The sequence below is a fragment of the Siphateles boraxobius genome, unplaced genomic scaffold (genome assembly GCF_051911475.1).
Source record: "Siphateles boraxobius isolate OS27281-9 unplaced genomic scaffold, OSU_SipBor_1 22, whole genome shotgun sequence".
NCBI classification, from domain to species: domain Eukaryota; kingdom Metazoa; phylum Chordata; class Actinopteri; order Cypriniformes; family Leuciscidae; genus Siphateles; species Siphateles boraxobius.
Window position 1 is genome coordinate 39,409,504 of NW_027508833.1, and position 21,881 is coordinate 39,431,384.

At 39.0% G+C, this 21,881-nt stretch overlaps 1 protein-coding gene across 1 annotated transcript in view; it reads right to left on the reverse strand.

The window, feature by feature from the left end:
* The window catches only part of crim1 (cysteine rich transmembrane BMP regulator 1 (chordin-like)), a 146,740-nt gene that overhangs the window by 43,309 nt on the left and 81,550 nt on the right, over positions 1 to 21,881 (reverse strand). The window contains exons 6-7 of the mRNA XM_077240129.1: positions 8,980 to 9,162; positions 5,615 to 5,812 (exon numbers count right to left, since the gene is read on the reverse strand). Of these exons, the coding sequence (XP_077096244.1) occupies positions 5,615 to 5,812; positions 8,980 to 9,162 (381 nt within the window). The remainder of the gene's footprint in view (positions 1 to 5,614; positions 5,813 to 8,979; positions 9,163 to 21,881) is intronic.

Sequence of the window (21,881 nt, forward strand, 5' to 3'; positions counted from 1 at the left end):
TTGTGAGACAATCTGCTAAACTTCTCTTTTTGTCCTTCATGGAAGTAAGAATACCACATCCATTCGAATGACATGAGTGTGAGGGCAAAATACGGAGTGATAAATTCATATGAAGCACTAAGCGGTTAGTCACCTTGCCGTCACAGTGGGAGGATTTCGAAACCGTTTGAATATTTTCACATTCATGTAGCCTGTCTGTGCTTAACCTTTCACTGCAGTCCGTGATGATGAGCAGACACACACGCTGCCTTTGATCTACCTCTGCACCGCCCGGAGAAAGAGAGAGAGAGAGAGAGAATTCAAATAAAGAGAGACCGCTGTATTTGAGATGTGGTTAGAGATACATCGGCAGTATTGTGTGAATAGAACTTTGTATGGAAAGCCAGAGTGCACTACCCCCTCACTTCACCTCAGTACCGAAGCGGGTGCTCTCCACGGTCAGGCAGACCCATCTAAACCTCTAATTGCTTCACAGGCCGAAAGGCGTATGAAAGATTAATTGAAAAGGGGTGAATGTGAGCGTGCTGCACTGCGAAGGTCTGCAGACATGCTGCTGTCACTCTCTGTCCATCCACTGCTTTCTCTCTCTCTACCTCACACAACCTCAAGTCTTAAGGGCCGCTAATCACACACTTTGCGTCCCGAATTATATTTATTTATTAGCCATTTTCTAAAGAAAATGTGAGGTCCCACTTTATATTAAGTGGCTTTAGGTACTATGTACTTACATTAAAATTAATAATTTGATACAATGGACTTATTGTGTACATGTTTTTACATTGTACTAATACCTCCATGTAATTACTGCTGTAATGAATTTATGTAATTACATTTGTAATTACACAGTTGACCCTTCCCTTATACCTTAACCCACCCTTACCTGTATCACACACACCTGACCCTAACCTTACCCCTGACCCTAACCTTACCCGTATCACACACACCTGACCCTAACCTTACCCGTATCACACACACCTGACCCTAATCTTACCCGTATCACACACACCTGACCCTAACCTTACCCGTATCACACACACCTGACCCTAACCTTACCCGTATCACACACACCTGACCCTAACCATACCCGTATCACACACACCTGACCCTAACCTTACCCTTATCACACACACCTGCCCCTAACCTTACCCGTATCACACACACCTAACCCTAACCTTACCCGTATCACACACACCTGACCCTAACCTTACCCGTATCACACACACCTGCCCCTAACCTTACCCGTATCACACACAACTAACCCTAACCTTACCCGTATCACACACACCTGACCCTAACCTTACCCGTATCACACACACCTGACCCTAACCTTACACGTATCACACACACCTGACCCTAACCTTACCCCTGACCCTAACCTTACCCGTATCACACACACCTGACCCTAATCTTACCCGTATCACACACACCTGCCCCTAACCTTACCCGTATCACACACAGCTGACCCTAACCTTACCCGTATCACACACACCTGACCCTAACCTTACCTGTATCACACACACCTGACCCTAACCTTACCCGTATCACACACACCTGACCCTAACCTTAACCGTATCACACACACCTGACCCTAACCTTACCCGTATCACACACACCTGACCCTAACCTTACCATACCTTACCTTACCTAATTCATATATATATATATATATATATATATATATATATATATATGATAACATGATGTTATTCTGCTTGCATATATTTTTTAGAAAATATATTATATATTATATATTATTTTTATAATTACTATTATATTTGAGATTATTCAAAGATTATTTATAACAACTGTAGCCTGGCATCAGAATAGTAAAACTAACATTATAAAGTGTCTATTCTAGAATTAAAAAAAAATGTTAAACACTTTATGATCGTAGGTTGAGTGTTAAACATGCTAAAGCTAACGGCAACTGAGAATGGCAAAGGTTTTTGTGCAGTAAAAATAAACGTTAAAATGTCCCAGGTTAAATCAATGCAAAGTGCAAAGTCTTTGGGATTTTTCAAAAGATGATACGGCATGTGAAATCACACTGCTTAGAAACTGCTTCTCAACAAGCCACACAATTTTAGGCATCACTCATATCTGTAGCACATTTGTTGACATCCATAACCCACAGTGTGAGCCATTGTAAGGCTTGCCTTTACTATTAGCAGGCACCAACATGAGACGAAGCACTCCAGGCGTTGTTTTCGCTCAATATACTGAACCGGAGCAAAAGAAGGATGCTTCATTTGCTTGGATCTTTAATTGGAAGGAGGTTGAAGGTGCAGAGGGTAGATGAGACAGACAGGAATCCTATTACCCCCGGTGTGACTCAATTCCACTGGAACCGCATTGATCATAATCAACACGACAGTTGGTGGAGGCTCGCCCCCACAGCCACAAAAAAATAAATAAAAAAATGAAGGTTGTTTAGTATGGTTTTTCATAACCTCCTCCAGACATACTGTCAGTGTGGCATTTAGGATGGCTTGATAAGATTGTTAATCGCTCTGAACAAGCTTTCCTTTTCTGGTCCCAAGTCTGTGAATAACAGGGGTTGAAAAGAACATCATGTAACTTTGTGATTTGAAAATCTAGACGGCAAACGGAGACGTGAGAAAATCTATATTCTCCAGCTTTATTCAAAAGGATGATGTCATCGGTCGAAACACACACAGCCAATCCTGGGAGAAATTCATTTTCCAACATTCCTGCCACTCATCTATCACTTGCTCGCTTCTTCCCATGTGTGAAATAACCTTTATAAACCCTCTCTACGAGATTGTAGAGAGGGCAAATCGCCCTGCATACCGAAGTGTGTGTCCATACCTCACGGTGCTTAATCAAAGCTTATGGTGAGATACAAAGCGTTGCTCGTAACAAACACTGAGAGGAAAACCCAGCCAGCTGCAGTGGGAGTGGAAGTCCCAGGGGTAGCCGCTACAGATCTGTGAGCAGTGTGAAAAATACATGGGCAGGTGGGATGTGATTTTTCCACTGCTGGCGAGGGTAGGGAGCAAGGTCTAATAGAGGGAAATCCACAGGAAGGGTTTTGGTGCACCGTTGCATGACAGCAAAGGAGACACAACGCATATAGACCTGAGATATGAGACGATGGAGATGTTTAGGTTGTGCTGGAAGGGTTTCTGAGGGATACAGGTACGCACCTGTCTGTCCTGCTCTCAGTCTAATAGATTATTCACACATGCAGTGTGTGACTGGAATGGAAACTCAAAACATTCAGAGTATTACAGAACATCGAGAGGAAACGGAGAAAGTGCTCGCTCACACACACACACAGACTCAGAAGTCCAATTCCTTATAGAGACTCAGTCATGTCAGTCAAGCAGTTCAAAAAAAATTCACTGATTTGTCGAATCGTCACTCACTGTGATGTCCTCATCGTTTTGTAGACAAATAAGTTAGGGTGACCCCCATCAAACAAACCAAATGTGGGACGATTATAAGTTTGTGTGGGGTAATGTGGGACATGTTACCAACACTAAAACATAACCTGAAACTGTTATATAATGTCTATCTAACTTAATAAAAATATTTGTATTCTGGCTTTCAGCTGATTAAAATAGTTTGTTCTTTAGTCCCTTGCAGAAAACACCATTACATCACAATGTCACATAACATTTTTATTTTGTGTTATTTAAATTCAACATCACTGAGGCCAAAGGCATCATGCAGATCACTATTTTTGAAACAATTCTGACCAAGTCCAACTAAAATCCAACAAAATAAATAATGAACAAAAAAATATATAAAACAACATGAAATTAGATCATTGAAAGTCTTATATATTAATATATTAAACCAAAAACTTTCATATTTTTAGAAAAGATGTGAATTAAAACAACCACAGCAGGCAACAAGATGATAAATTCTGTTACATTTAAATTAAAATGTACCGAATTATACATTTGTTTTCTGACAGAAACACATGGAACGAATCACCGCTCCACATTTTGATTGACAGCGTCACAACCCACTAGTGACCGTGTTTACTCCTTTCAACCATTGGATAGGATTTTAAAAACGGCTGTTGTATTTTGTACTTCTGACGAAGCGCTGTTAAATATAGGTGAAAAACTATGCCGCAAAAAGAATAAATAAAATGCTTTCTTAAAAAGGCAAAAGAACACATGCACGTTTTCTTAATATGATCATTAAAAACTATCAGACTGATGAAAATGCGGGATATTTTCTCAATATGTGACGTGTGGGACAAGGGGTGAAAATGTGCGGTAACGCAAAGCGGGACGGGTGCTCAACCTAAAATAAGCACATATTAAGATTGCAGTGTTTGAAAAGGCAAGCATTGCTATAATAAATTCTGTACTGTAGTATTCTGTATTCTTGACCATCTTCAGGTCTCTGCCATGACCTGAACTCAAATGAGTTATAACAGTGAGTTAATGTGCATATTTAGTGTTAGAGTTTCGTTCTATTTCTATGACTTGTGATTGTCACCTGGCTGATTAATGTACAGATTAATTCACACTGAAGGGATTCAAGACGGTTTCACTTTATTTTGATGGTCCCTTTTCAACATTCGGTTGACAATATGTAACTTTGCAACTGCATGTCAACTTTTTATAACCCTAACCCTATCAGTCTACTAACACTCGTAAGTATACATGCAAAGTTACTTATAGTCAGTCAAATGTCTGTTGGGGGAGTTTACACAATAAAGCGTTAGCAGATATTATGCAGATAGTCCACTAATACTCTAATGAGAGTTAGTTGACATGTAGTTGCAAAGTTACTTATATTCAACCGAATGTTCAAAAGGTACCATCAAAATAAATTGTTACCCTCAAGACATATCTATGGGCCAGAATATCATAGAGAGCATTTGATTTGGGCAGGTAAGGAACATTACAAAAATCTAACGAGGACCTACAATACAAAACTCTAGCAAACATCCAAAACGACCTATAAATTGTATAGTAATGCGCTTATAGCCACTCAGAACATCTTGGCAACTGTCTAGCAATACCCTAGCAACCACTATAGCATCATAGAAGAGAGTTTTGCAAGCATTGTGTTGTAAATGTAACACTAGACTAAACTGTATCGCCATAGCAGTAGTTGACCTGAAAGTGAAACTGACCATAGAAGATAGTTTACACTGGCTATAGCTAACTATAGAAGAGTTTACACTGGCTATAGCTAACTATAGAAGAGTTTACACTGGCTATTGCTAACTATAGAAGAGTTTACACTGGCTATATCTGACTATAGAAGAGTTTACACTGGCTATAGCTAACTATAGAAGAGTTTACACTGGCTATAGCTAACTATAGAAGAGTTTACACTGGCTATAGCTAATTATAGAAGAGTTTACACTGGCTATAGCTAACTATAGAAGAGTTTACACTGGCTATTGCTAACTATAGAAGAGTTTACACTGGCTATAGCTAACTATAGAAGAGGCTATTGTGATAAATGTGATGCATTCAAAAACTGCATCATGATTGTAACATTTCATAATGACACGTAACTAGAAACATTTCTGTTCATGTACTTGCACAGAGTATGTTTCAGGTCCAAGAACAATACAACACAACTCCAACCGACATCCATAAAGTGCATGTGTTCTTACCCTCACACACGGGGCAGCACTCTCCGGGAACGGTGACAGGATTGAGGCAGCTGTGGCCACAGGCAGCGGCCACACAGCGGGCGTCTCCACTCACACACTGGCAGAAGGTGCAGTCGTCCTCACGCCAGTGCTCTCCGTGAGCCAGGATCTGGCCGTTCACATAGCAGCCGGCTAAGTTGAGTAACGGGTAGATGGGGTCTATACGGGAGAAGGTGAGAGAGCAACAAGACATTGAACACCCTGACATCCTGAAAGGTCAGTTTATGCTGTTTCAGAACATGGCAGATGGTTCCTGACCACCTTAAAGGGGAACTCGGCAACTCTAGTCATTTCTTGGCTGATTTTCACTTCTGTTGTCCTATGTTTTCTCAGCGAGCTCCCCCTACAGCCGTGGGACGTATATTTCACAACACTGTCGTAAAAAAACTCACTTTCCCCTTTCAATCGCTGCTCATGTGCATTTGTTATTATCGGAGCCAGCCAACTTTATCATGTAGAGCTGTCTACCGAGGTGGGTAATAGTGGTGGGGGAAAAATCGATTCTGTTCAGTATCGCGATATTTTGCACACGCAATTGTTTCGATACAGTAGCGCAAAATATTGCAATATTTAATTATAAAATTATCTGTTTTACTTTCGGGTTTTCTCAGAGTTTACTCTGATCATTTACATTTGCGTATTACATCCACAAGGTGGCGCTTGTTGTGGTGCTTTGTTTGTCACGCATTCAACAGCAAATTCAAATGAAAATGGCTTCACTATTACTACCGGTTGTACACGACGCTCAACCTTCTTTCAAATCGAAAGTGTGAGTAAATATCAGTTTTATGATTATTCTCAGGTTTATGTTCGCCTACTCTATTATGTCTGCTTTGTTACTCTATTGTATTTAAATAATTTTAAGTTATGTGCTGGGAGCTCACCATTCATGTGAGAGATCTCCAATTCTGAGAATAATTGCGTCCTGTCCTGTAATAAGGTCCTGTGTCCTGAATGTTCAAGAACAAGTTTTCAAGTTTTTGCACTTCAGTTAATGTGTAGAAGATAATGTTTACAGAATTAAATGTGACATTTGAAGTGAGTCTTATTTTCCTCATTTTTTCTAATGCCTTTGAATAATATGGGGGACATGAATCGCAATATATCGCATAATCGAATCGCAATACTTGCTGTATCGCAATTTATTAAGAATCGCAACAATATTGAATCGTGGCCCAAATATCGCAATACTATCGAATCATCACATTTTTGCCAATTCCCACCCCTAGTGGGTAATACATCATACACAGTATCATATGGCGTGTGTGTTTATGTCGAATTGCCGTAAAGCAGTTCGTGTTTCTCGCTCGTTCTCGCTTCTCAGGAGACTTCCTATTTCCAACTTACGTTACGTTAGTCCCCATGTTGCAAGGTTGGTTTTCCGTCTGGGAACGCTGGGGGGAGCGGGGAAAGTTACCATTCTCACCAGAACGGGTTATTTAACCGTCCAAATGATTTCTAAACGGTTTTCAAATAGTTCAAATAGTTGCCAAGTTCCCCTTTAAGTTTGACTGGATTGTTGCTGGTTCAAGAATGTCAACAAGCTTGCACCAACTAATAACCAGCTTGGACCAGCAAATTACCAATTTAGATCATCTAATGACTAACTTGGAGCATCTAGTGACCAGCTTGGACTAATCCGGACCAACTAATACCCAGCCTGGACTAGCTAATGACCAGTTCAGACCATCTGATGAGACAAGTTTTGCATCGTAACTCCCTTTCACACAGATATTATGAAAAATTTATTTTAGAAATTTCATTCGGGCTCTGAGTTTATGTGATTTCGTTTATTCACACTGCCAGAGCTTTAGAGTGTTTCATGTTCAACCATGGTCTAAAACAGCCGGGTCAGTGTTTATACACTTGAAAACAGTTAAAATAAACAAACGCAACATATATGAAGGATGAGCCAGGGTATTATTTCTAAAGGTGGGGTCACATTTACAGTTGTGCTCCAAATTTTCACAATAGAGGTTGAGACATTTCAATAGAAATCTGTGCAATATGGAACTTCCCCATTCAGATTTTGCTTCAAATTCAAGTTGGCCGTGTTGCAGCCAATAGAAAGCTGCTTGGTTTGAAAGTGACTTTGTGTGAACTCTGCTAGACTATTGACAATGGAAGTTTCTTACCCGTGAAATTTTGCTAAATTTTGGTAATGTGACCGCAGCTTAAGACAGTGGTTTTCAACTAGGGGGCCTCAGCAAACTTCCAAGGGGGCCCATAAAATTACTTATATATTTAAAATAATAAAAAAATGCAAAAACAAGCATTAAAATAAACTAAACAAACTAAATATAAAGATATTTATAAAATCTTAACTCCATGGTCATTTTATAGTTATGCCAAAGTCTAAAATATTTTATAAGGTAAAAATTGTGAGTACAAAATATCTTTTAAAATCCTTATACAGTATATTATGAACAACTAGAAATGTCATGAAGCCTTTGAATTTTGTTGTGGACAATGGGGACCCTTGAAGTCAAAAAGGTTAATGATTAAGTTGTTGATTCCAATGATTTGTTTCCTTTATAAGCCAAGACTGCCTAGTGTTAGCACATGGATTCATACAGGCTTATATTTACTGTGAGTAAACTTACTTCAGTTGACCGATTTGATTTGTTTAATTCATTGCAGTTAAACTCTCAGGAGGAAAGCTACAGGGGACTGGGGAGTTTGGCTTTAATTAACTACATAACAGCAAAAGCATTCGCAAACTAATTTCAACATGACCACAATCTGATAAATATAGCATGAGCAGAAAATGTAGCAAGGTAATTCCAAGCCATTATGTATTGGACAACAAAACCTACCCACAAGAGAAGCATTGCAATCGAAATGACATGCTCCCTTGCAGCCTATTACAGGTTGTCTACAAAATAAAACAATAAATAGTTTCCCTGAACTAATTAGCCCTGGACGCTCATTGAATTGGTAGAATACAAAGCACAAAAATAATTTATCCTGCAAATGTAACATCCAATCGACAGAATCTTCCCCATCATGTAATGTAAAAATGCACAATATCCTCTGTGTAGTTAAAAAACTATTCATGTCATAATTGCTTTAGAATCTAGTTTTGGACCTGGATATAACATAGTTCATTAAAATTCACAAAAATCACCTCAATTACAGGTAGAGCATCAACAGAAATGCAAAAGAGGTCCTAAGGCACAAGGTGCTCAATGCTACAGACCGCTTGTATCATTTGGAGAAAGCAGCACATATTTGAAAGCTTATATTCTTATCAAACAGTGTACGGAGAACAGAAATATTTTCTTGCATATATGAGGTTTCCTGAGCTAATGCAAGCGTCATCTAACCTTCACAGACAGGACAACACTCTCCATCAGGGACGTAGTAGCGCTCGCAGTGGAGGACGCCACACTGGGCCGTAAAGCACACGGATACGCCTCCCTGACAGCGGCAGAAGCGACAGGCGTCCATCCTGAACATGTCCCCATCATGGTACTCCACTCCGTTGAAAGTGCAGGCCGGCTTTGTCTCTGCAAAACACAGTAATCAGGACAGTGCATTAGAGGGTGTTGCATATATGACTGACAGAACAACAAAACAAACAGGGTCTTGATGACAGGGCCAAGAAAAATAGTTAGTTATGGGGTACGCAGGGACCTAAACGTTGTGCATTTGTGACCGAGAGAGCTTTTAGCAGCCATGGCAACCTCTAGACACCAAATCCCCCTTTCAGCTCATGCATTACAATGTGTACATGGGAACAGTCCTTTTTTGCCCCATAATGAAGTCTCTTTGCATATAAACTCGCACTTTGAGGACTTATATTTATGCAGTATTCAAGATAAATATATATATATATTTTTTTATAAAAGTATAATTATTAAATTGTGACGTATAAATACGTATATAATCCGGAAGTATAAAAGGAGGAGTGACGACAGTTTGGACTTTATGTTGTTGTTCTGTTTTAGTTTATGTTGCAGTTGTCTGTGAGGGGTTGCTTTACTTTCATTTATTTTGTGTATATTTTATTGTCTATTTTGTGAATTAAAGTTACGTTGATTGTTAGCCGGTTCCCACCTCCTTCTTTCCTGAACTCTGAACATCGTTACAAACACATTCAGTTCCTTTTACAAGAAAAGAAACTAAATAATAGATCTAGAATACAACAGAAATGCAAACACAAAACTCAGTACAAAACTATAATAAACTGTGCTGGGTTAACGCATTGAGTTACATGATCAGATTACCTTTTTCAAGTAACTTATAAAGTAATGCATTACTTTTATAACCTAACCTAACGAATTTAGATAAACAGGACATTTGCTTTTACTTTTTATTGCATGTTTTTATTACTAAAGTAAATGTTGAACTTTCTTCTCCTGCGACCCAGAATGCAGCACAGCTGAACGGTTTGTTTGAGCAGCGCCCTCCGTGAATTTGCATTTCCTTCAGTCTGAGGCTTATTTCTTTAACTTTTGTTTTTTTTTGGGCTTTACATTGGCCAAGAATATAACCTTTGTTTTGTTATTTAAAAAAAACCAAGCAGAGAAAAAGTAACGGAAAAGTAATAATGGATTACTCCCTATAAAAAGTAGTAACACAATTAGTTACTTTAAGGAGTCACGCAATATTTTAATGCATTACTTTTAAAATAATAAGGCATTTATATAGCGCTTTACTATCTACTACTGTACACCTAAAGCGCTTTACAATCATATCAGGGGGTCTCAGCCACCAACAGTGAGCAGGATCCACTTGGATGATGCAACGGCAGTCACAGTACAGCAGCGCCAGTGCGCTCACACACTCCAGCTATCGGTGAAGAGGAGAGAGAGTGATTGAAAGTTTGGGGATTATTATTAGTAAGGAAAAGTAACTTTCCCCTACACTGTTAATAAGTAATAAAACAGCTTTGGTCATAATTTTGCTTGTTGAGCTTTAAAGGGATAGTTCACCCAAAAATGAAAACTCTGTCGGTAATTACTCTCCCTCATGTTGTTCAACCGCGTAAGACCTTCGTTCATCTTCGCAACACAAATTAAGATATTTTGATTAAATCTGAGAGCTGGATCACTCCTCCATAGGCTTCTAAGGGATTGAAACTTGCCAGCCCCGAAAAGTTATTAAAGACATCGTTAAAATAGTCCAAGTGACTACAGTGTCTCAATCTTAAGTTTGACATTACTTTTGCTAAATAGCCCATGCGAGTTTGATTTATAAATAAATTGCCCACAGTGTTTTTTTCCCCCTCTTTCATTTACTGTTAAATGGCTGCTAATATATATGTCCTTCAAACAAGGTAAATTAAAAAGCACATTTTTGAAAAGGTCTTTCTTCTGAATAAATGTGTAGTCTTTTTTTAGTACATTATTAATAATTGAATAATTAAACTTAGTGTTTATTTTTCAAACAGTGACAGTTATTTGATGGTTACAACACCAAAACATGTTTGATTCAGGAAATATGTGCCACTTCCTCTCATTGTGTTTGCGCTTAATCACACCAAACACGTCCTTGAAGACATCTGATTACAACATAGTGGACGGACCTGAGATGTCTGAAGGATTCCTCGGCCTGTGACAAACAAGAGGCCTTAGAACAGTCCATAAAAAAAACTTTCAAATGAAAGAGTGACACAATATTAAAGCAATCCATTGAGAGGAATTATTAGAAACCACGGAGCCAACAAGAAGCACCCAAAGCCAAGTGGGAACTGATCTCTGCACGGTTAACTGTTGAAAGATCAGCCAAATTTAGTGCACAGGGTTTATCATTCCAGTGAATAATTTTGTCAATTAGTAGAGGCTCAGTGAATTACCCAATAATCTGGTGTGGCAACCCTGTGATGTCACACTAGACAGGCTTTACACAGGATTGTGCGAATTTGCTCAGTTTTCTAATCAAAGATTTTTTTGTTCTGTCTGCCAGGGTCTATCGCTCTCCTCTGGGTAAATGCTATCACTGCTGAGAGCGGCAACTAATTGGAAGGAACTGCTTAAAAATCAATGCATTAAAGGAAAAAAAAAACTTTTTAAAAGTAATATAAGAAATAACCCCCTGCCATTAGACAGAAGTACAGGAATCGAATGCTAAAAGGAGTAGTTGGAGAACAGATGTCCATTAAAGGACAACTCTCTATAGGTGAAATATATGTCAAGTGTCTTGTGTCAACAGGTGTGTCTGTGTTGTATGATCGTAATGATACAGTATGCCGAAGGATTCAGAGCTGAAGTAGTGGATGTTACGGGTTTAAATGTGCATCACACACTTTTCAGTAACAGAAGGCACTAGGTTGTGTGCTATCTGGGCAATTAGCTGAGGAATAGTATCAAGGGATCATTAGCTTTTAGTGTGAAACATAAGATAGGCGATAGCAACAGATTGGTTGTTACGATGAACAGAAACAGCAGTACATCCATACTTCCTACCTGTGTTGGGGAGCAACTAACTAAAAGTAATAATAAAACGAGTATTCAAACATATTTGTCTCTCGTGTTTGGAAGTTCAATACATTTTTGTGAATAAGTTTGCCGAGATTTCAATCTTTTCAAACAGTTTATGTAAATGTAAATGTCCTTGCAAATGATGAATCGGTTAAAATATTGATGTACCATTTTTTTTGAGTCCTTCTGTGGTGAATAGATTAAACAAAGATTATTTTCAAACAGTTAATCGGTAAAAACATTTATTAACAAATTCTTTTGAGTCCTTTTGAGTGGTGAATCGGTTCAAAAAATTATTCTTTTGATTTTTTTCTGAACAGTTAACTGGTTCAAAAAACGGTTCAACAATTCTATTGAGTCCATGCAAATGGTGAATTGGTTCACAAATGGTTCACTGATTCTTTCAAACCCATGCGAACAGTTATGTTAAAAAAATATGAATCATCAATTCTTCTACTTCCAAATTTAGTGGACTTTTATTTGTTCAACTTCAATCCTAATCGAGGGATAAATACCTGCAGAATTTTGTAGTTTTGTAGTTTAAAGGGATATTTCACCCCAAAATTACAATTCTGTCAAGAAAGAAAAGCCAAAACAGGTTTTGAACAACATGAGAGTGAGTAAATTAAAAGATTTATAAGATATTTTGGGTGAACTACCCCATTAACTACTTTAAATAAGTAGCTTGTAGATCTGGAAGATACAGTTTCAAGGTAGTTCCCCCAACACGGATCCCTTCCCTTTACTATCACTTCCCTAACCAGTTCTCTACACTAACCCAACCCATATCCCACCAACATTATTCTTTCCATTCCCAACTCAATTAATCATCATATCCTGTCCATTCCCTATCCAATTTCCCTTATCCTATACATATTCCCTACCTAATTAACTATTATTTACAAACACTAACACTAACCCAAATCTGATTGCTGAAGTTCACATTAATATAATCTATGCGAGCAATAAAGGTAAACAGGATTGGTTTGATCTCTGCAACGCTTGAGACTCAACTCGAGCTTTAAATCACCCCTCTGGACCTAATTATGGAAATAAATATGGAGTTGAGGTTGTGGAAAGAGTGAAAGTGCTGTTTATATATACTTTGCATTGCATTGTGATTGCAAGGGTATATGAACACGCTCCCACTCATACATTTATTTGGAACTCATTTATTTTGTGGGAAGTTCCCTTTGTAACTACAATCTGGAATGTAGCATCTTGTGCTTTTTGCTACAAACTGCAATAAACATTTATCATTTATCTTAATGACTAATGACCAAATGCTTCTAATGTGCTTCATCCCACTGGCGCAATGGTGTGGCCAAAGCCACGTGACGCTGTGGCTGAGGTAAATAATTAGTGGAGTCGTGAGGAATAGTTACGTCAACATCTTGACCTTCCCAGATGTTTAGTGCAATTGCCTCGCCCAGTGGACCTAATACTTAAAAAATGACACAAGAAGCCACATCACAGTTAGATTCAGTGTTTTTTAGAGGTGACTCGGACATGGTAAGTGCAAAGTATGTCCCGGTTCTCTGTTTTTGTCTCATTGAATGTCAGTGTTTATATAAAACCGCTGCTTTCAAGCCCTGCTGCATCTCATTAGCTTTCAAGATAAAATCCGAACCAAGCCGTCTGGATGTAAAGAAAGATTTGAAGGAGAACAGATAGCGTGCTCGCCCCCATTTGTTTTGCTGGCTGTTATGACCTCACCGAAGAGAAAAAAAAAATGGTAAAAGGGAGAGTCTGGCTTTCCTGCCGCATTTCCGTTTTTGAAGGACAAGCCATAAGTGCTGGTGTGTAAACAGCTGGCTGAGGCTCATTGAGAGCTGGTGTCTGCTCTAGGGCTTATCCCTCTCTCACCACAGCAGGACAAGCTGGTTGTTGAACAAATATGCAAAGTTTGTCAGGCTTCAGCTGGTGGCTCCATTTCTCAGCCCACTGGCTGCCTTGATTTGGGACTTTACCCATCACAAAGGATTATACAACTGCAGCAAATTCCTTCATAGTTTTACGGAAAAGTCTTTGACTTGGACTTATTCCGGAATCCTCTGGCATTAGGGATTGGGCGTCGTGTAGGGAGAACGAACTTGAATGAATTCTGTTTAATATTTGTAATTTCACCCCAGAGCTGTAATCCTGTAAAGGCTCTTGTCAGGGAAGAAAATGCTGATTCAAAGTGTAGGGTAAACTTTCTGAAAGAACTTTGGAGATGGTCAGGGTTGTTCTAGCATGGAGTGTCCCTCTTTTACTCTTGTGCTTCACAACCGAACAGCTAAACTGTTTGTTGGAGAGATGATCCCACAAAGCAGAAGGATGTAGGCGGTGTATTAGCCCAAGAAATGCTGGATTACTAACACAAAAAGCTTAGTACCATTTGGAGACTTTTGGAGAATTTGCACCAGTTCCTCTCAAGTCTTTGCCGACACCTTCAGAAACAGAAAGATGAATGTTACAGGAGACCAATACCACTCTGGCAATTTTGATCGCTGACTGCAACAGATTTAATTACATTTTACAGAAAAAAACATAAGAAACACCTTTAAAATTGACTATACCATTGCAGCTGTCTCTGGTGAAAGTCACAGTATTTTGCCCATTGAGTGTCAAAGGTGTGTTATTGTTTCACTCCTGTTCTCTCTCTCAGACTGCTTTGTATTAAGTGATAGGAACTATGAAAAAACCCCAACTTTTGATTTGACTGTTTCTTTTATTCTCAGCACATTTTACACTAGCCTATTTGCATTCACAAATACTTGTAAAGGCATCTATGATGTACATGTTCTCAATCGCTGAAGCAGTATAAAAAATAAGAAATACATTAAAAACATTTATTCATTTTCTGCCAAGTCATGTGGTACAACCAAACTGCACATCCAGGAGAAATGGATATCAGACCCTCATGCTGTGTGTCAAGCTCAGTAAACCTTAAAAATATCAGATACTTTTACCTTTTTATGACACTGCAAGGTTAAGGTTGTAAAATGTCATGTGGGTAAATCCCCCAGGAAATATATTAATTTATTAACTAATTAATTCATAAGGTGCAAGGAAAATGTTATTTTTTACACCACATGGCATTTTTCATTAACATAAAACTTTCCTTGAAAATGGAAACGATTTTCAAAACCATATGAAACTATCATGAATACAAGCAGTAGATTTGTAAGACCTTGCAATGTGTTCTAAATTAGATTTTTAGAAGATTTTTACTTTATCATAAACACTCGTATTTGCCATCGACCCCAAATGCTTGCAGCATGCAGTATTAATTTACCATGTTTACATTTTATTTGTTTTACAGAATTCCTAAGATGTTCCACCAGAAATCAGTGCAGAACATGCAAATAAAGTCAATGCATTCCTTCTGGATCATATTTCAATAATGAAAGCATCAAGCATCATCTAATATAAAATCTTCAAAATCTTCTAGAGAGGAGATTCTTGATCTCGTCTTGATACACCACACCTCCGTTTAAATTAGTGGAGGAGATAGGTAACCATGGAAACACTACCCTGAGACGCCAAAGACTAGTTTTCTCTGCCTCAAGACTGATTCAACAGGTCCCTTTCCCTCCGAGTCCTTGAGGCCAACAGCTGTTAACTGGCCCCATCTGAATTGGTAGAGTGCATGACGGCACTAGCAGGGTCTGGACGAAATGAGGTAAGCGACAGAAGTCAACTATGTAATCTATATGACTGCCCAACCCTTCACACATCTGTATGGATACCAATAAAGAATGGCTACTACCTGTGTTCTCATAGGACTTTCTGAAAACAGAGATATAGAATCTCTCTCTCTCTCTCTCTCTCTCTCTCTCTCTCTCTCAGACACACAGACACACGGTCTTATTAAACAAAGGCCATCTGAAGCAGGAGGAAAAAGAACTCATTTAAATTTAACTTTAAGAGTTTGACAGGATTGTGAAGAGGCAATAAGGCCTAATGAAATTCTCCATCTGGAGATTAAAACACCTCCACAGCTCAGTCTCACGGTTCCCAAACAGAGCTTCGAAGTGCAACCTAAAATAACAACGTCTATTACAGTTCAAAAGCTGCTAACCTTAACGTGGAGGATTTACATAATCTCCCACCTCCAGTCGCAAACTTGTACTCGTGCAGATTCCTGCAGCTTGAGGTCATGGTTAAACACGGACCGGTGTGCACTAAATGTAACAAAGCCGAAGAATCACAGCCGCTCTTCAACGCCACACACCGAGTCTCGTCAGGTTCTTGAAGAAATGCTACTTTAGCAGCATTTTATATTTCCCCCTGAAGTCCACTTATATTGTTAGATAAGGTTTCATGCACCAAAACAGCCATAATTTAGTTTTATATGACCATTTTCCTCCTCCGTTCTGACCTTTAGAATTAAAAGTGCCTTGGAATTAAACATAAATTGTTCCTAATACATGATATATGTTGAAATGGGTGTCTTGAGCAATTGTGCCTGTCTCTGTGACAGCCTTTGGCTCTGCAAACATCAAAAACAGAGTCAAGAGGGCAGAGCCAGCTTTTTGGCCAGAAAACTAGACAATAAGAAACACAATCTGTCAGTGATCTACTTTGTGTTTTGGGATTGTTGACATCGTTGGATGCTGAAATCATTTGGTAGGACATGTCTGTGGAGGGTTTTGGGTAAAGGGTGTGAGGATGAATGGTGAAAGCTAACAAAACAGCAACACTTTTAAATAAGATTCAAAAGATTTTTGTATGCAAATGTTCTCTGTTATAATGACTAACCTATTTGCATGTGAAGTGAGATCTAGTTTATTCAGAGGCCAAATACTGCTGAATAAGTGTTAGCATGTAAATATGCTAATGCTTCTGGCTTCACAACCATTGACAATTTCAAAATGATCCACTGCAGCTTATTTTCCATAAATGATACACGAAGGAGATTTGCATTGTTTATGAAACTTGTACTTGTACTTGTGCAAAATAGCTAACTAAAAACAACGATACAATAGTTTAGCTGTTTTCAAAATAGTGTAACTAGTAAGCTACCTTTTCCCAACCAGAAGCAATGTAAGGTTACAAAATGTTTCATCACTTTTTTTGCACGCATAGCATTGCAACTGAGCGAAACTCATTTGCTAGCAGAACGTCTGACCCGAAAGCACGAGAAAACATGGCTATTTTACAAGGTGAAATTCATACAAAAGTTGGTGTTTTGAGGTGTAAACGACATGCCAGAAATTTGTTGTGCGATTGGATTCACTATTATTCAGCATAATCGGGTTAAGATGGTGCATGTAAACACGCTCATTCCCCGAAAGTGAAAGTAGAAACGGACTGAGCTTTCAGCATCTGTCGCTGCATTAACGCTGCGTTCTCTCAGAGACGACGATGGATATAACGCGACGACTATCTTAATTTACTGGCTTAATATTTCTCTTGTGGACCTACATTAATGACAGTAAAAAATTAGAAGAATATTTCTTTTTAAACACGCTTTTGAAGCTGCTTTTGATTTTCACAGATGGCAGAGTTGTGCTGTTCGTGAACTAAAGACTGTTTTTAGGCCTATATCACTTTAGTGATATTAGTTATATTTAGTAATTGGATTGTTTTTAGTGTTATTATTGTCATTAAACATTTTGTTAATGTGCAATGGAAACAAAATAGCCTCACTATATAATTGATTGTAGTATTGGCCATTTTGTCAGCGTTTGTTGCCCGCCAGGTATCCATGGTAGTCACGGGACTGCAAAGTATGAATTCACTGATTCATTTGAATCACCTGCAAAATCATCAGCGTTTTGTGTAATTGTAGCTTGTATCATAGCTTACTTGTTATAGCTTAACTGCAATTGAACTTTTTTAAAGTAGCCTGTAGCTTAGCGAACTACAGTTTCAAAGATCTAAGGTGCGTCCAATATCACGTACTGTCTAACTAGGTACAACATTTGATGAGGACAAAAGTTTGCAACAAGCTAAAAAAGTATGTTCTACATGATTCAGGGCTTTCAAGTGTCACGCAATGAGCGTGACAGCCACTCATTTCGGTCTTTTGTCACGCACTCCCGCCACACATTGTATTTCTCACACGGAAAATCTTTATTTTTCCGCACCCAAAATTTCTCGCTCTCACTATGGACCCGGTAGGAATCAAGCGCGTCTCCCCTGGTGTTGTTAGTCGAGCTGCACAATAGCCAATTAGAAAATAGCACTATTGTATCTGGGTAAGATTTAACGCAACAACCAATGAAAATCATTGGTTTTTCATTGTCATGAAACGACCCCGCGAACCCGTCCAACAAACCCCCCAAACCCGCCGACGGGGTGTCACTCTTGCCTGTCTTCATAACTTGAGAGCCCTGATGATGAATGTATGCAGTATAAATGAGAAGTATGTGGACTTTGGAATCTAAGCGGAGGTAGTAGGTCATCCAGGTGCATTCGCCTAGTGTTTAATGAATACTACAAATTCGGACACAGTACTCATTTCACATACAGTTTATTTTAATCTGCTATAGGGAAGTAGGCATATTCAGATGCAAGGCTAGTCTCACACAAAGAAATAAATGGAAGAAAACTATCTGAACCATGAAGAAGAAATAGAATGTGAAGGCTGAGGAGATTGCGGTTATCATCCTCTCAGATGCTTGAGATGTTTTCTTTTTTCTGTGTGCCTCTCTAGAAGGACTCAATCCAGCATTTGTTTTCTTCCTGTCCCACAGTCCAACAGGAGCTGGCTCCTGGTGTTTTTCAGCCCTCCCTTACGCTGCAGGCTAGCTTGTTTTGGCTGCAGCTGCTGAGAGGCAGACTAAATAATGTGATAACGCGCCGCTTCACAGTTGCGTCTTGTGCTGCCAAGACCCGCGACTGCTCTGGACATGCAAATCACTACAACGGCACAACACCTGCAAATCAAGGCTAAGTTGTCAAGAAACAAAACAAGGATGGCGTTTTTGTGTGCATGTTTTCACATTTTTATCTGTGAAAGATAGTGGCCGCTGTGTTGGAGCAGACATAAGAGCCGAGTATAAAAGGGAGAGAATAGTGCCTACGGGCCCTGTCAATCATCACAGGCTTCATAGCGCACACGTTATGTGAATGGCCCCTCGGTGACTCCTATTCCACCCCTACCTTAAAATCACTTTCCTCTTCCGACGACGCTTTCTCGGAAAAGAGAAAAAGAGATTGCCGTGTTCTTCTATCCTTATCAATGCTATGTTTACACTAGCAGTTTAACTTGCGGTTATAACAAAATGTTATGTCACATACTTGCTGAGCATATTATAATCTCGAAAGAATGAGCAGCTGTTTAAGCATTTTACTTCAGATTGACATATGTTTTCTAATCCTTGCTTGTCCAATGAAAGAGTGTGCATTGTTCTTCCATACGTCAATTTGAGGCAGAACAACATGCTATGTGTGCAGAGCTAATCCTAATGTTAACCGCTTAAGCATCGACAGCACAATCAAGCTTCTCCAGAACACTTTCTCATTGACAAGAAGAGGATTGAATCATGACCTTTATTACATCGCCCTTCTATGCCTAGGTTGAACAGCTAGAGCAAACCGCCAATCATGTCCTTCTCCATGACAACCGCTCCCTGGGTAAATATTAGAGTAATGATGGGGCTCGTAGCAGTGATTCTGTATGAATGGGGACTGACAGGTGCGCCAGTTCATCTGTGAAGATGCACAAAGCTAATTAGGGGACTAAAAATATCGCTAATGACAAACCAAATCTACCATGCACAAATGTGGCACAGTGTCTGCCGTTTTGCTGCGAACAAACAACATGGAGAAAACTGTGGGGTTTTTGCTGTTGAAAATCAATGTGACAAGTGAAAAAAGCTGTGAATTCAATAAGTAAACAAACAGTGCCAAACACCCTATTTTAAACGTGCAAGTCATGGAATAGCACAACAACAACAAACTGAACTATCTTATCCTTGAAATTCCTTGGTGTGGTCAAAGTTACTTCACGCTTTAAAACCTTCGGAAAAGAGTTGCGATTAGCTCAGGGTGGGAACATTCTAGATTAGATGCACACACACACACACACACACACACACACACACACACACACACACACACACACACACACACACACACACACACACACACACACACACACACACACACACACACACACACACACACACACACTAATCAGAACTTCTTCTTATCTACTCTCCAAAAGGGTGACATCACTGTCTGAGAGAGAAATGTGGTGCACAAACACTGTCTGAGAATGCTCACTCCCTTGCCATCCCAAACACTTGCCTTTGGAAGTGTGTGCGGGCACCTTGGAGAGCGAGTGAGAGACTGGCAGAGAAAGACGGCATTCTGTCTGTCTGACATCTGCTGTTGCTAAAATCATCAAGCTGTGAGTTTGTTCAGAAATGGCATGGGTGATCAACCCAAATATTCATCATAATCTTTAAAAATACTTCATGTAGATAACATTTCCTGTATTTACACTACACTGCTGGGAAAAAAAAAACAGATTAAAGACGACAATTTTGAGAGCAATAGCAATAGCAAGCTAGCTTTGAAAGCATGAGATCCACCCTCCCTTTAGAGCGTCCCCAAAACACAAGAACACGCACAGCTAGAAAAGAGTCTGCAAAGCATCACGAGAGATGGCTAAATTAGCTCATGTCTTAAAGGACATACAGTAACATTACAGTAATAAGGCACGTAAACCACTTAAAGAGCGCTGACTTGTGCTACCTGAGTGCTGCGGATTCATTTTCGGCATTGATAGCAGTGCCACAGACATGCACGAATGCAAGTCTATCAATGTGAACCACTCAGTAGAATGTCACGGGTTGCTATCTCTTAATTATAGTAGTTATGGCATGAACGCAGCATAAGCTCATTATTTTGGTTGAGGAGGAGCTGTAAAAGGCGGCTGCTGTTTGTTTTTGGCACTCTGTCTACAACTCTTGGCATAGACTCATGGAACACGGTGATGACGCGACGTCTGCGCGAGCAGGTGCTAGGAGGTATGCTAATCCATAGGGTAAATGACAGGCAGGTACAACATCCTTCTGTGGAAGTCTCAGGACTAAATCATTGGATTCAGGCCAAATGCAATGATTGGAAGACATTTATTTGGTCCAGAGACTTCCACAGAAGATGTATGTAAAAATAAATATGTATATATTTAGGCCACATCTACTATTGATTGCTATTAGGATGTGAAGAGAGTTTCGACCAGTATAACAAAGAGTTTATTTGAAAAACACTAGCTTTAAGGTGGTCAAGATGGTTTTAGCAATAATTGTACAGGTAAAACAAAAACTTAAAAGAGGTTTGACAATTTACACTTTAGGCCCATCAAACGTTAAAAATGGTGGCTTTAAATTGCTTTAATTATTAATTGTATATATTTTTAAATACTCTATAAGTTCTGGCCTCAATATTAAGTACATGGTAAAGAGATTTCATTAAAGAAATATTATTTAAAATTTATTTTGTTTATATGCATAAATGTGACATATTTGAGAATTATTTAGTTTACAAATTTTACACATATAATTTCAAATGATGTTTAATTTTGGATTAATCACACAAAAAATGTGCAATTAATTAGTTTATTTTTATTTTTTATTAATTAACAGCCTTATTCAAACCCCCCAAATAAACTGAAATGTGGACGAGAGTTTATGTTGACAGACACAATTCTGGCTACACGTCTAATCTAGATCATCTTGGAACTAATGGCCAGTTTGAAGCAGCCAGAGTTTCCAGCAGAGTATATAGTCCGTGAGGTGCCAATGTGACAAAACCTTTAGGGAAAAACTTCAAATAAACACAATATAAACTGAATTTAATAA